This window comes from Oncorhynchus mykiss, chromosome 23 (genome assembly GCF_057628025.1).
Source record: "Oncorhynchus mykiss isolate SJ-2025 chromosome 23, ASM5762802v1, whole genome shotgun sequence".
In the NCBI taxonomy this organism is placed as follows: Eukaryota; Metazoa; Chordata; class Actinopteri; order Salmoniformes; family Salmonidae; genus Oncorhynchus; species Oncorhynchus mykiss.
In genome coordinates, this window is record NC_143044.1 from 54,423,337 (window position 1) to 54,438,709 (window position 15,373).

A 15,373-nucleotide genomic window follows, 5' to 3' on the forward strand; every position below is an offset into this window, starting at 1 on the left:
GAGGCAAAAAGAATGACAAATGAGTCTGGATGCACATCCGATTTGGCAAAAGTACTGCAAATTGAGAAATAATGTGACTAAACTGAATGAAAAGAATAAGAAACTATGAATACTATGATACTATGAAACAAAGATAAATTATATAAAGAATGATAGTAAAAAAAAGCTTTGGAGCACCTGAAATTACATTTGGGGCACAAAGGTAAACTCAGCTCCATCATTCGTTGAATCAGATGGCTCATTAATCACAAAACACACTGATATTGCCAACTACTTAAATTATTTTTTTTCATTGCCAAGATTAGCAAACTTAGGCATGACATGCCAGCAACAAATGCTGACTTTACACATCCAAAACACATTTACACTGACCAAATTATGCAAGACAAGCATTGTCATTTTTAATTCCGTAAAGTGAGTGTGGAAGAGGTGAACAAATGATTGTTGTCTATCAACATAATAGCGGACGATATTGGCACTCCTCTATTTTCCATATCTTCAATCTCAGCCAACAAGGAAGTGTGTGCCTTCACTCTGATACCCAAGAATAGTAAAGCCCCCTTTACTGGCTCAAATAGACAACCAATCAGCCTGTTACCAACCCTTTAGTAAACTTTTGGAAAAAATTGTGTTTGACCAGACACAATGCTATTTTACAGTGAACAAATTGACAACGTGACTTTCAGCGCTCTTATAAGGAAGGGCATTCAACATGCACGGCACTTACATAAATGACTGACGATTGGCTGAGATAAATTGATGATAAAAAGGTTGTGGAAGCTGATATCAGTGCATCTTTTGACATTATCGATCATAGTCTGCTGCTGGAAAAATGTATGTGTTATGGCTTTACATCCCCTGCTATGTTGTGGATAAAGAGTTACCTGTCTAACAGAACACAGAAGGTGTTCTTTAATGGAAATATCTCCAACATAATCCAGGTAGAATCAGGAATTCCCCAGGGCAGCTGTCTAGGCCCCTTTCTTTTTTTTCAATCCTTACTAATGACCTTTGAGTAAAGCCAGTGTGTCAACATATGTGGACAACACCGTACACGTCAGCTACTACAGCGGGTGAAATCACTGCAACACTTAACAAAGAGCTGCAGTCAGTTTCAGAATGGGTGGCAAGGAATAAGTTAGTAAATATTGTAATGAAATTGAGGTGACTAAACTGCTTGGAGTAACCCAGGACTGTCATAGTCAAAACTGTTGATACAACAGTAGCTAAGATGGGGAGAAGTCTGTCCATAAAAAAGCACTGCTCTGCCTTCTTAACAACACTATCAACAAGGCAGGTCCTACAGGCCCTAGTTTAGTCGCATCTGGACTACTATCCAGTCGTGTGTGTGTGGTCAGGTGCCACAAAGAGGGACAGGAAAATTACAATTGTCTCAGAACAGGGCAGCACGGCCGTCTCAGAACAGGGCAGCACGGCTGTCTCAGAACAGGGCAGCACGGCTGTCTCAGAACAGGGCAGCACGGCTGTCTCAGAACAGGGCAGCACGGCTGTCTCAGAACAGGGCAGCACGGCTGTCTCAGAACAGGGCAGCACGGCTGTCTCAGAACAGGGCAGCACGGCTGTCTCAGAACAGGGCAGCACGGCTGTCTCAGAACAGGGCAGCACGGCTGTCTCAGAACAGGGCAGCACGGCTGTCTCAGAACAAGGCAGCATGGCTGTCTCAGAACAGGGCAGCATGGCTGGCCCTTAAATGTACGCGGAGAGCTAACATTAATAATATGCATGTCAATCTTTCCTGGCTCAAAGTAGAGAAGAGAGATTGACTTCATCACTGCTTGTTTTTGTAAGAAGTGTTGACAAGCTGAATGCACTGAGCTGTCTGTTTAAACTAGAGGTCGACCGATTAATCGGAAACGGACGATTAATTAGGGCCGATTTCAAGTTTTCATAACGATCGGTAAATCGGCATTTTTGGACACCGATTATGGCTAATTACATTGCACTCCACGAGGAGACTGCGTGGCAGGTTGACTACCTGTTATGCGAGTGCAGCAAGGAGCCAGCTAGCATTAAACTTATCTTATAAAAAACAATCAATCTAAACATAATCACTAGTTAACTACACATGGTTGATGATATCACTAGGTTAACTAGCTTGTCCTGCGTTGCATATAATCGATGCGGTGACTGTTAATTTTATTTATTTTTATTTTTTTTTATTTTACCTTTATTTAACCAGGCAAGTCAGTTAAGAACAAATTCTTATTTTCAATGACGGCCTGGGAACAGTGGGTTAACTGCCTGTTCAGGGGCAGAACGACAGATTTGTACCTTGTCAGCTCGGGGGTTTGAACTCGCAACCTTCCGGTTACTAGTCCAACGCTCTAACCACTAGGCCACCCTGCCACCCCCCCGCCCTCATTGAATCACAGCCTACTTCGCCAAACGGGTGATTTAACAAGCGAATTCGAAAGCATTCATTTAGACAGCACTTTTCTGCATTTACTAAAGTACCTATAATAACATCCAATAGTCAAAGGTATATGAAATACAAATGGTATAGAGAGAAATAGTCCTAGAAATACTATATTAACTACAACCTAAAACTTCTTACCTGGGAATATTGAAGACTCATGTTAAAAGGAACCACCAGCTTTCATATGTTCTCATGTTCTGAGCAAGGAACTGAAACATTAGCTTTTTTACATAGCACATATTGCACTTTTACTTTCGTCTCCAACACTGTTTTTGCATTATTTAAACCAAATGGAACATGTTTCATTATTTATTTGAGACTAAATCAATTTTATTTATGTATTTATATTAAGTTAAAATAAGTGTTCATTCAGTATTGTTGTAATTGTCATTATTACAAATATATATATATATATATATATATATATATAAAAATCGTCAGATTTAATCGGTATTGGCCTTTTTTGGTCCTCCAATAATCGGTATCGGCGTTGAAAAATCATAATCGTCGACCTCTAGTTTAAACTAGCACACAGCTCGGACACCCAACATACCCCACAAGACATGCCAGTCCTCAAGTCCTGAACAGACTATGGGAGGCGCACAGAACTACATAGAGCCATGACTACATGGAGCCATGACTACATGGAAATCTATTCCACAGAACTACATAGAGCCATGACTACATGGAGCCATGACTACATGGAGCCATGACTACATGGAAATCTATTCCACAGAACTACATAGAGCCATGACTACATGGAGCCATGACTACATGGAACTCTATTCCACAGTACAACATGGAACTCTATTCCACAGAACTACATGGAACTCTATTCCACAGTACAACATGGAACTCTATTCCACATCAAGTAACTGATGCTAGCAGTTAAAACAGATACAAATACACCTTATGGAATAGCGGGGACTTTGAAGAGACACACACGCTAACACACACACGCTAACACATGCTAACACACACACACACTACACACATGTACATATTGACTTTCTATTGTAAATGCACTATATATACAAAAGTATATAGACACCCCTTCAAATTAGTGGATTTGGCTATTTCAGCCAAACCTGTTGCTTACAGGTGTATAAAATTGAGCACACAACCATGCAATCTCCATAGACAAACCTTGGCAGTAGAATGTCCTTACTGAAGAGCTCAGTGACTTTAAATGTTGCACTGTCATAGGATGCCACCTTTCCAACAAGTCAGTTTGTAAGGTTTCTCCCCTGCTAGAACTGCCCCGGTTATCTGTAAGTGCTGTTATTGTGAAGTGGAAACATTTAGGAGCAACAACGGCTCAGCCGCAAAGTGGTAGGCCACACAACACTCATTACCAAGTTCCAAATTCCCTCTGGAAGCAACATCAGCACAATAACTTTTCGGGAGCTTCATGAAATGGGTTTCCATGGCGTAGCAGCGGCGCAATGCCAAGTGTCGGCTGGAGAGGTGTAAAGCCGCCATTGGACTCTGGAGCAGTGGAGCAGGTAGCCTAGTGGTTAGAGAGTTGGGCCAGTAACCAGCAGGTAGCCTAGTGGTTAGAGAGTTGGGCCAGTAACCAGCAGGTAGCCTAGTGGTTAGAGCGTTGGGCCAGTAACCAGCAGGTAGCCTAGTGGTTAGAGTGTTGGGCCAGTAACCAGCAAGTAGCCTAGTGGTTAGAGCATTGGGCCAGTAACAAGCAGGTAGCCTAGTGGTTAGAGCATTGGGCCAGTAACTAGCAGGTAGCCTAGTGGTTAGAGAGTTGGGCCAGTAACCAGCAGGTAGCCTAGTGGTTAGAGTGTTGGGCCAGTAACCAGCAGGTAGTCTAGTGGTTAGAGAGTTGGGCCAGTAACCAGCAGGTAGCCTAGTGGTTAGAGAGTTGGGCCAGTAACCAGCAGGTAGCCTAGTGGTTAGAGTGTTGGGCCAATAACCAGCAGGTAGCCTAGTGGTTAGAGCGTTGGGCCAGTAACCAGCAGGTAGCCCAGTGGTTAGAGCGTTGGGCCAGTAACCAGCAGGTAGCCTAGTGGTTAGAGAGTTGGGCCAGTAACCAGCAGGTAGCCTAGTGGTTAGAGAGTTAGGCCAGTAACCAGCAGGTAGCCTAGTGGTTAGAGAGTTGGGCCAGTAACCAGCAGGTAGCCTAGTGGTTAGAGAGTTGGGCCAGTAACCGAAAGGTTGATGGATTGAATCCCTGAGTTGACAGGGTAAAAATCTGTCGTTCTGCCTCTGAACAAGGCAGTTAACACACTGTTCCTAGACCAGTTAACCCACTGCTCCTAGGCCAGTTAACCCACTGCTCCTAGGCCAGTTAACCCACTGCTCCTAGGCCAGTTAACCCACTGCTCCTAGGCCAGTTAACCCACTGCTCCTAGGCCAGTTAACCCACTGCTCCTAGGCCAGTTAACCCACTGCTCCTAGGCCAGTTAACCCACTGTTCCTAGGCCAGTTAACCCACTGCTCCTAGGCCAGTTAACCCACTGCTCCTAGGCCAGTTAACCCACTGCTCCTAGGCCAGTTAACCCACTTTTCCTAGGCCAGTTAACCCACTGTTCCTAGGCCAGTTAACCCACTGCTCCTAGACCAGTTAACCCACTGCTCCTAGGCTGTCATTGTAAATAATAATTTGTTCTTAACTGACTTGCCTAGTTAAATATAGGTAAAATCAAATTTGAGCTATTCTTGCCATAATATGGACTTTATTAATAATATGGACTTTATGGACTTTATTATTGGTCTATTACCAAATAGGGCTATATTCTGTATACCGCCCTACGTTGTCACAACACAACACATTGGCTCAAACACATTAAGAAGGAAAGAAATGCCACAAATTAACTTTTAACAAGGCACACCAATTCATTTAAATGCATTCCAGATGACCACCTCATGAAGCTGGTTGAGAGAATGCCAAGTGTGAAAATCTGTCAAAGGCAAAAGGTGTCTACTATAAAGAATCTAAAATATATATTTTTATTTGTTTAACATTTTTTTGGTTACTACATGATTCCATAAGTGTATTTCATAGTTTTGATGTCTTCACTATTATTTTACAATGTAGAAAATAGCAAAAATAAAGAAAAACCTTTGAATGAGTAGGATACATTGGACAGTTTTTAATGTTTTTGCTTTGTTATTATGGGGTATTGTGATGCCATTATGGGGTATTGTGATGCCATTATGGGGTATTGTGATGCCATTATGGGGTATTGTGATGCCATTATGGGGTATTGTGATGCCATTATGGGGTATTGTGATGCCATTATGGGGTATTGTGTGTTGATTGAGGAAATTATAATTTTTTTTCGAATGCACTGTATATGATACATATTGTGTATGTTCCTGTGGCAGGCCTTCAAATCCTGTGTATATATATATATATATATATATTGTGTATGTTCCTGTGGCAGGCCTTCAAATCCTGTATATATATATATGATATATATTGTGTATGTTCCTGTGGCAGGCCTTCAAATCCTGTATATATGTGGATATATATTTATATATGATATATATTGTGTATGTTCCTGTGGCAGGCCTTCAAATCCTGTAAATATGTGGATATATATTTATATATGATATATATTGTGTATGTTCCTGTGGCAGGTCTTCAGATCCTATATATATATTGTGTGTGTATATATATATATATATATATTGTGTATGTTCCTGTGGCAGGTCTTCAGATCCTCTACACTCTACTGCAGAACGTGACCCAGGAAGAGGCTGCAGCACAGAGCTTCTACCAGACATACTTCTGTGACATCCTCCAACACATCTTCTCTGTGGTCACTGACACATCACACACTGCTGGTGAGTACAGTACACACACAGATGCAACGCACACACACACTGACGATGAGCGAGCACACACACACACACACACACTCTGCTGGTGAGTACAGTACACACACAGATGCAACGCGCACACACACACTGACGATGAGCGAGCGAGCACACACACACACACACACTGCTGGTGAGTACACTACACACACGGATGCAACGCACACACACACTGACGATGAGCGAGCACGCACGCACACACACACACGCGCGCACACACACACACTGCTGGTGAGTACACTACACACACGGATGCAACGCACACACACACTGACGATGAGCGAGCACACACACACACACACACACACACACACAGACGATGAGCGAGCACGCACACACGCGCGCACACACACACACTCCGCTGGTGAGTACAGTACACACACGGATACAACGCACACACACACTGACGATGAGCACGCACGCACGCTCACGCACACAGACACACTCTCTGCTGGTGAGTATAGTACACACACGGATGCAACACGCACACACACTGACGATGAGCACGCACGCACGCTCACGCACACAGACACACTCTCTGCTGGTGAGTACTGAATACAAACACACACCCCAGCTAGCACATTTGGTTCCTTGGAAGTTGTGGGACCTGTGTGTTTTGGTTCTGAGGACGAAACCGTACGTTTGACTGGTAAACAAAACATTATTTTTTGTTTTTTTACTTTCTGAGGACGGAAGTGAAATTTTTTCCTGTTCTGGTAAAGGACATTTTTAGTTTGCTGGGAGGTTCTGAGATCGTTTTACTCTGGTTCCTTGAAAGTTGTCCTAGAAGGTTTTATTAATTCTCTAAGGATGGAAATTCTAGGTTATTTTGAGGTTTTAAAAAAAAACTTCCTTAAAACTTTCACTGAATGTTTCAATGAGACTTGTAAAAACACTGCTTGGTTATTTTGGGTTATTTTAGGTTATTTTGGGTTATTTTAGCTTCTTTTTTTTTTACTCCACGCACTGATAGAATACATGGAAATGAATTTCCTTAGGCATTAATCATGAGAACACATAGTGATGGGGAGGAAATGTACACAGTCACATATTGGGATATTATCTTTGATGATGTTTTGGTTTGATAATATTATGTTAGTGCTAGTTGGCTGTACTTTGACCAAAACTCCAGTATTTTTCCTTCATAGCTTGTTCTCCATCTTTTTCAGACTGGGGACAATTTGTTTTCGGCACTTTTATATCCAACTCATTGTCTCATGGTTCTCTCTTGTCCCTCATATGGCAAGAAATATGTTTGGAACATCAAGTTGCAATAAAATCACAGTATCAAATAGATATAATATCGGCACTTAAGTATTGTGATATTGTGAGGTCTCTGGCAATTCTCAGCCCTACAAGCACATTTCAGTTTTATTGTGATACGGCATCAGTGGGATTCAAACCTATAATCTTCTATTCTCTATCCATTGAATTAGTCCACTGCACCGCCAGGATGCAGCTAGCATGCCATGTTTCTAACTCATACAAAGCTGTTCCTTTTAGTCTATTCAAACAGACCCCCATTTCAAAGGAAACCAAGACTCATTAAGATCAGCTGTGGCCAATCAGTGGGCGTGGCTAACACCTGAACACACTTAACAAGATGGAGGATAGACGGTTTTGTTGATGCTGAGAACGGAATGTATATGTTTTTAAATAACATTCTTAGAACGTTACTAAAGTTTACAGAATGTTTTCTTCACGTTCTGAGAATGTATGTTTTTAAATAACATTCTTAGAACGTTACTAAAGTTTACAGAATGTTTTCTTCACGTTCTGAGAATGTATGTTTTTAAATAACATTCTTAGAACGTTACTAAAGTTTACAGAATGTTTTCTTCACGTTCTGAGAATGTATATTTTTTCCAATTACATTCTTAGAACGTTCTCTGAACGTTACTAATGTTTTCTTGTGTTTTTTTAATGGAACTTTTCCTTAACGTTCTTGGAACAAATTGAGAACATGATTTTAAATAGAACCACGAGGAAACCTGTAGGAAATGTTATGCTGAATTACTGAAATTCCCACAGAATAACTTTGTTTCTTAATGTTCTCTGAACTATTTGAGAACATTCCCAATGTCAAACCAGTTGGAGAACGTTCCTAGAACATTACCAAAATTGTAGCCATGTAAATGTTTTAACTTTTAGGAAGTGTTTTGTTAAAGTAATGATATACAAAGCAAATAGCGTTTTTTTGTTTTGTCAAGTTAAATGTGCTGAGAATGTTCCAAGGACAAACAACTATCCTGCGTCATTCCCAGGAAGTTGTGGGAAGGTTGTATGCTAAATAACCATAGAACAACCACGCCCTCACTAAGCTCTAAGAAAACTATGGTTCTCAGAACGTTATGTGCTTGCTGGGACACACACGCACAAACTTCCGGTAAGAGCACACGTCTCTTGTTCTGTTTTACCATTTGTATAAATCCATATCACCTAACTGTGCATGTCTGGTTGTGTGTGTCTCTCTGCCTCTCCCCCAGGCCTGACGATGCATGCCTCCATCCTGACCTACATGTTTAACCTGGTGGAGGAAGGGAAGATCAACACCCAGCTCAACCCCTCCAACCCCGGCAACAACCAGGTCTTCATACAGGAGTACGTGGCCAACCTGCTCAAAACTGCTTTCCCACATCTACAGGAGTAAGTACCTTTATGAAGTAAATAAAATGCATCATTATTTACATTCCATTATTACAGAGAATCAGGAAAATGATGCTACCCTCTGCCTATTGGCTACTTATCTTACTCAATCCTGTCTCAAAATACAACACTGCCTCTTTAAGACAAAAAAAAAAAGCTCTTTACTTGACTTGCTTTTCAGAGATGTCTAGAAATGTACATGTTTTGTGTTCTTTTAGGAAACAATCACCCCCTATTGTTGACTAATTATGATCTATAACTGGGCTAATAAGTCACTAACAATCACTCTCCTATTGTTGACTACTAATGATCTATAACTGGGCTAATAACTCACTAACTAGTAATCACCCCCCTATTGTTGACTACTAATGATCTATAACTGGGCTAATAACTCACTAACTAGTAATCACCCCCCTATTGTTGACTAATTATGATCTATAACTGGTCTAATAAGTCACTAACAATCACTCCCCTATTGTTGACTACTAATGATCTATAACTGGGCTAATAAGTCACTAACAATCACTCCCCTATTGTTGACTACTAATGATCTATAACTGGGCTAATAACTCACTAACTAGTAATCACCCCCCTATTGTTGACTAATTATGATCTATAACTGGACTAATAACTCACTAACTAGTAATCACTCCCCTATTGCTGACTACTAATGATCTATAACTGGACTAATAACTCACTAACAAGTAATCACCTCCCCATTGCTGACTACTAATGATCAATAACTCACTAACTAGTAATCACTCCCCTATTGCTGACTACTAATGATCTATAACTGGGCTAGTAACTCACTAACTAGCAAAGGAAATTAACAAAATGTGCACAAGTGGCAACATGCTGCTCTCGCTTTGATCTCAAAACAAGTGCATCTACTCATGACGGCTCATGCTGTAAACACAGTCCAGTTCAAAGTGAATGGCACAAATCCATATATGGACAAAAGCTGAAGAACGTTGTCACATCCAGGTACTTTTAGCAGGTGCTGGAGTTGTAGATGAACTCATGGAAAACAGAAAGGATAACGCTGCACAAATCCATATATGGCAATGGTCTATTTGCATATAGGCCTACTGCAGCTCTGATTGGTTATGGTACACCGGTCTGTGTAGAGTACGGGCCTGAGTCGTGCCTGTTAATGCAATAGAATCCTACTCCGATGCGTTCTGCCTATAACAACATCTCTTGCATAATTCGTTTTGCATACTAAGTCTTGTATAGTTAGTTTAGTTTCTGTATGTTGAATTGAATGAGGTGAATATTGCGTTGATTCAATCACAATTCCCACAGTAAAAACGTTGATAGTTTTAACTAAAGGGGAAAACTCTATAAAGTTGAGTGAAGTTTAATCTCACGCATCTCTGCACGGGCTGATATTTCTTCTGTGCGGCAGTCTCCCAGGGGAGCTGCATGCACACGCACGCACCTTAGAGGGAACATTGCTTACTGCTATTAGCCCATAAAACACATTGAATAACAGATTAACTACATAGAACAACAGATAGTCCTTACTGCTATTAGCCAATAGAAACACATTGAATAACAGATTCACTACATAGAACAGATAGTCCTTACTGCTATTAGCCAATAGAAACACATTGAATAACAGATTCACTACATAGAACACGTACGACCACAACACCGTTGTCCTGTTTATCTATGTCTTCTACATTGTCTTGTCCCTCAGTGCCCAGGTCAAGGTGTTCGTAACAGGACTGTTCAGTCTAAACCAGGACATTGCAGCCTTCAAGGAACACCTGAGGGACTTCCTGGTACAGATTAAGGTGAGCCTTTTCCTCCACCTCCAACCTCCAACCGTCTGTCTGTGTGGTAATGTCTCTCTCTCTCCTCCTGTAGGAGAGGACACCACAGACCTGTTTCTGTCTGTCTGTGTGATAATGTCTCTCTCTCTCCTGTAGGAGAGGCCACCACAGACCTGTTTCTGTCTGTCTGTCTGTGTGATAATGTCTCTCTCTCTCCTGTAGGAGAGGACACCACAGACCTGTTGCTGTCTGTCTGTCTGTGTGATAATGTCTCTCTCTCTCCTGTAGGAGAGGCCACCACAGACCTGTTGCTGTCTGTCTGTCTGTGTGATAATGTCTCTCTCTCTCCTGTAGGAGAGGCCACCACAGACCTGTTGCTGTCTGTCTGTCTGTCTGTGTGATAATGTCTCTCTCTCCTCCTGTAGGAGAGGCCACCACAGACCTGTTGCTGTCTGTCTGTCTGTGTGATAATGTCTCTCTCTCCTCCTGTAGGAGAGGCCACCACAGACCTGTTTCTGTCTGTCTGTCTGTGTGATAATGTCTCTCTCTCTCCTGTAGGAGAGGCCACCACAGACCTGTTGCTGTCTGTCTGTCTGTGTGATAATGTCTCTCTCTCCTCCTGTAGGAGAGGCCACCACAGACCTGTTGCTGTCTGTCTGTCTGTGTGATAATGTATCTCTCTCTCCTCCTGTAGGAGTTTGCAGGGGAAGACACCACAGACCTGTTGCTGTCTGTCTGTCTGTATGTGTGGTAATGTCTCTCTCTCTCCTCCTGTAGGAGTTTGCAGGGGAGGACACCACAGACCTGTTGCTGTCTGTCTGTCTGTATGTGTGGTAATGTCTCTCTCTCTCCTCCTGTAGGAGTTTGCAGGGGAGGACACCACAGACCTGTTGCTGTCTGTCTGTCTGTATGTGTGGTAATGTCTCTCTCTCTCCTCCTGTAGGAGTTTGCAGGGGAGGACACCACAGACCTGTTCCTAGAGGAGCGGGAGGCGTCGCTGCGTCAGGCGCAGGAGGAGAAACACAAGCTGCAGATGTCAGTTCCCGGTATCCTCAACCCACACGAAATACCCGAGGAGATGTGTGATTGAGACGTCCAGCCACTGCGCCACATGAACCAAACTGCTGTTACTGTACATACAGGCATACCAACAAACACACAAAACTAACCCGAACAGAAGGAACGAAGAGAGGTGGGAGGCCCCAGGTCACGTTGCTGAGGAACGGAGAGAGCAGACACGCCCGTCCTCATCCATCAGCTGTTCTGTCCACCAAAAACCATGTCAATATGTAACTGACGACGTACAGCGTCACCCCGTGGCCCGTTACACCTGTTTTATATGGAAACTTGTGTCATATGTTTCCACTGTTTATTTGGTCAGGGGTCAGGGGTCATCACCCCCCCTAGCTGCATGACATGAAGCAGACGTATGGGAAGATTTCTGAACTTCACTTGTTTCCTCCCTCCACATGTTATCTCTCTCACACACACACACACACACACACACACACACACACACACACACACACATATATGAGACAGGAGAGTTTTTGTGCAACAATGCATATGTGTAAAACAGTTCTCAGCAAAGAGGCTTTCCTGAACTATGATGTGACAGACTGGAAGGAATGAAGTGGTGTTCTAGAAGTGTGTGTGTGTGTGCACCCTGCGTCTGATTCCCAACCCAATGCATTGTGGTTAGAATGTGAAGTTAGCGGACTATGAAGGAAGGAAGTCAGAGATGCTGCTGCTTTGTGTGTCAGGTGGTCAGGCTAGCGGCCGTGCTCATTGGTTGAACCTCCGCCCAACTGAAAGAAACCTACTGTGTTTGGTCGCCCGGCTGTGACGGGAGGCGGGAACTAGGAAGACAGGAAGGAGCATCATCGGAGCAAGACAGATTATGTGCATATCATCCCAATTCTATAGCACATGAATTACCATGGGAACATCATTATTATTTTTTGTGGGTGTGTTGAGTGCGTGTGCTGTCGCCTAGACGACATGGGCGTTTAGTTTTCCTCTGTGAGGATCGTTGCTCCCTGGAGAGCTCTTCATTCAAATGGACCTTTAACAGAAAGAAGAAGAAGCGGTTATTCACGTTTTATTTATGGGTTCAAAATGGCTGCTTCTTTATATAACAAACTCCCGTTTAACTTCTGTCAGTCGGCTGTTGAGATTCTGAATTGGAACTAATGGACATTGTTTACCATGCTAGTAGTGCCTCAGCAACACTACCTAGAAGACGAGCAAAAATAAAACAACTCGGTTTACATTTCATTTTGTATTTTTGCATTGTTTATTTGGATCTTTATAACATGTCTTCTATCCAAAATAAAACAAAAGGCTTTTTAATTCCAGAGGGAAATAATTAGTTGCCAATAGTTTGATTAAGCAACAAAAAGTATAATTCCTAATCCAAACTCAATCTGTAAAATGGCAAATAGTTCCCCTTCTCTACTCGTTACGGTTGTTGTGAAACTTTTTGACCTGATTAAAGTTGAGGATTTTATAACCGATGCCTCTGGCCTCTATTTATTTTTCATACTTCACTTTTCTTTGTGGTGGCAGTAAGTGTAACTTTTATATTTATTTAAATATTCATGTTCTCTAAAGTAACGGTCACCAACCCTGGTCTGTCTGTAGTAACTTCTCTCTCCTGAGAGAGAGCCAAGCACTAAAACACATGACCCTGATCAACTAATAATCAATACCTGGATTGTTGAATAAAAAGTGTTTCAGTGTTGGGCTGTAACAAAAACCTAGAAATCCTTCAGCTCCTTCAGAGCAAGAGTTAACTGAGGGATGGTGGTAACTGCTCTGATAGAGAACTGAGGGATGGTGGTAACTGCTCTGAGAGATGTTTGTAACTGCTCTGAGAGAGAACTGAGGGATGGTGGTAACTGCTCTGAGAGAGAACTGAGGGATGGTGGTAACTGCTCTGAGAGTGAACTGAGGGATGGTGGTAACTGCTCTGATAGAGAACTGAGGGATGGTGGTAACTGCTCTGATAGAGAACTGAGGGATGGTGGTAACTGCTCTGAGAGAGAACTGAGGGATGGTGGTAACTGCTCTGATAGAGAACTGAGGGATGGTGGTACCTGCTCTGATAGAGAACTGAGGGATGGTGGTAACTGCTCTGATAGAGAACTGAGGGATGGTGGTAACTGCTCTGATAGAGAACTGAGGGATGGTGGTAACTGCTCTGATAGAGAACTGAGGGATGGTTGTAACTGCTCTGATAGAGAACTGAGGGATGGTGGTAACTGCTCTGAGAGATGGTAACTGCGGGATGGTGGTAACTGCTCTGAGAGATGTTTGTAACTGCTCTGATAGAGAACTGAGGGATGGTGGTACCTGCTCTGATAGAGAACTGAGGGATGGTGGTAACTGCTCTGATAGAGAACTGAGGGATGGTGGTAACTGCTATGAGAGAGAAATGAGGGATGTTGGTAACTGCTCTGATAGAGAACTGAGGGATGGTGGTACCTGCTCTGATAGAGAACTGAGGGATGGTGGTAACTGCTCTGAGAGAGAACTGAGGGATGGTGGTAACTGCTCTGAGAGAGAACTGAGGGATGATGGTAACTGCTCTGATAGAGAACTGAGGGATGGTGGTAACTGCTCTGATAGAGAACTGAGGGATGGTGGTAACTGCTCTGATAGAGAACTGAGGGATGGTGGTAACTGCTCTGAGAGTTAACTGAGGGATGGAGGTAACTGCTCTGATAGAGAACTGAGGGATGGTGGTAACTGCTCTCAAGAGAACTGAGGGATGGTGGTAACTGCTCTGATAGAGAACTGAGGGATGGAGGTAACTGCTCTGAGGGATGGTGGTAACTGCTCTGATAGAGAACTGAGGGATGGTGGTAACTGCTCTGAGAGAGAACTGAGGGATGGTGGTAACTGCTCTGAGAGAGAACTGAGGGATGTTGGTAACTGCTCTGATAGAGAACTGAGGGATGGTGGTAACTGCTCTGAGGGATGGTGGTAACTGCTCTGATAGAGAACTGAGGGATGGTGGTAACTGCTCTGAGAGAGAACTGAGGGATGTTGGTAACTGCTCTGATAGAGAACTGAGGGATGGTGGTAACTGCTCTGAGAGAGAACTGAGGGATGGTGGTAACTGCTCTGATAGAGAACTGAGGGATGGTGGTAACTGCTCTGATAGAGAACTGAGGGATGGTGGTACCTGCTCTGATAGAGAACTGAGGGATGGTGGTAACTGCTCTGATAGAGAACTGAGGGATGGTGGTAACTGCTCTGATAGAGAACTGAGGGATGGTGGTAACTGCTCTGATAGAGAACTGAGGGATGGTGGTACCTGCTCTGAGGGATGGTGGTACCTGCTCTGATAGAGAACTGAGGGATGATGGTAACTGCTCTGATAGAGAACTGAGGGATGGTGGTAACTGCTCTGAGAGTTAACTGAGGGATGGTGGTAACTGCTCTGAGAGATGGTAACTGCGGGATGGTGGTAACTGCTCTGAGAGATGTTTGTAACTGCTCTGATAGAGAACTGAGGGATGGTGGTACCTGCTCTGAGAGAGAACTGAGGGATGGTGGTAACTGCTCTGAGAGAGAACTGAGGGATGGTGGTAACTGCTCTGAGAGAGAACTGAGGGATGGTGGTAACTGCTCTGAGAGATGTTTGTAACTGCTCTGATAGAGAACTGAG

The 15,373-nt window shown here is 43.1% G+C and overlaps 1 protein-coding gene across 9 annotated transcripts in view; it reads left to right on the forward strand.

The window, feature by feature from the left end:
- Window positions 1-13,210, forward strand: part of xpo1b (exportin 1 (CRM1 homolog, yeast) b) — a 75,624-nt gene extending 62,414 nt beyond the window's left edge. For 8 of the 9 annotated variants that reach the window (XM_090217702.1, XM_090217699.1, XM_090217701.1 and 5 more), the window contains 4 exons: window positions 6,107-6,241; window positions 8,761-8,920; window positions 10,623-10,719; window positions 11,642-13,210. In XM_090217702.1, the coding sequence (XP_090073828.1) occupies window positions 6,107-6,241; window positions 8,761-8,920; window positions 10,623-10,719; window positions 11,642-11,788 (539 nt within the window). In that variant the 3' untranslated portion in view covers window positions 11,789-13,210. Of the gene's footprint in view, window positions 1-6,106; window positions 6,242-8,760; window positions 8,921-10,622; window positions 10,720-11,475; window positions 11,551-11,641 lie in introns of those variants that run through there. The other variant, XM_090217705.1, reaches the window with a different exon arrangement.
- The last annotated feature ends 2,163 nt before the right edge of the window (window positions 13,211-15,373 follow it).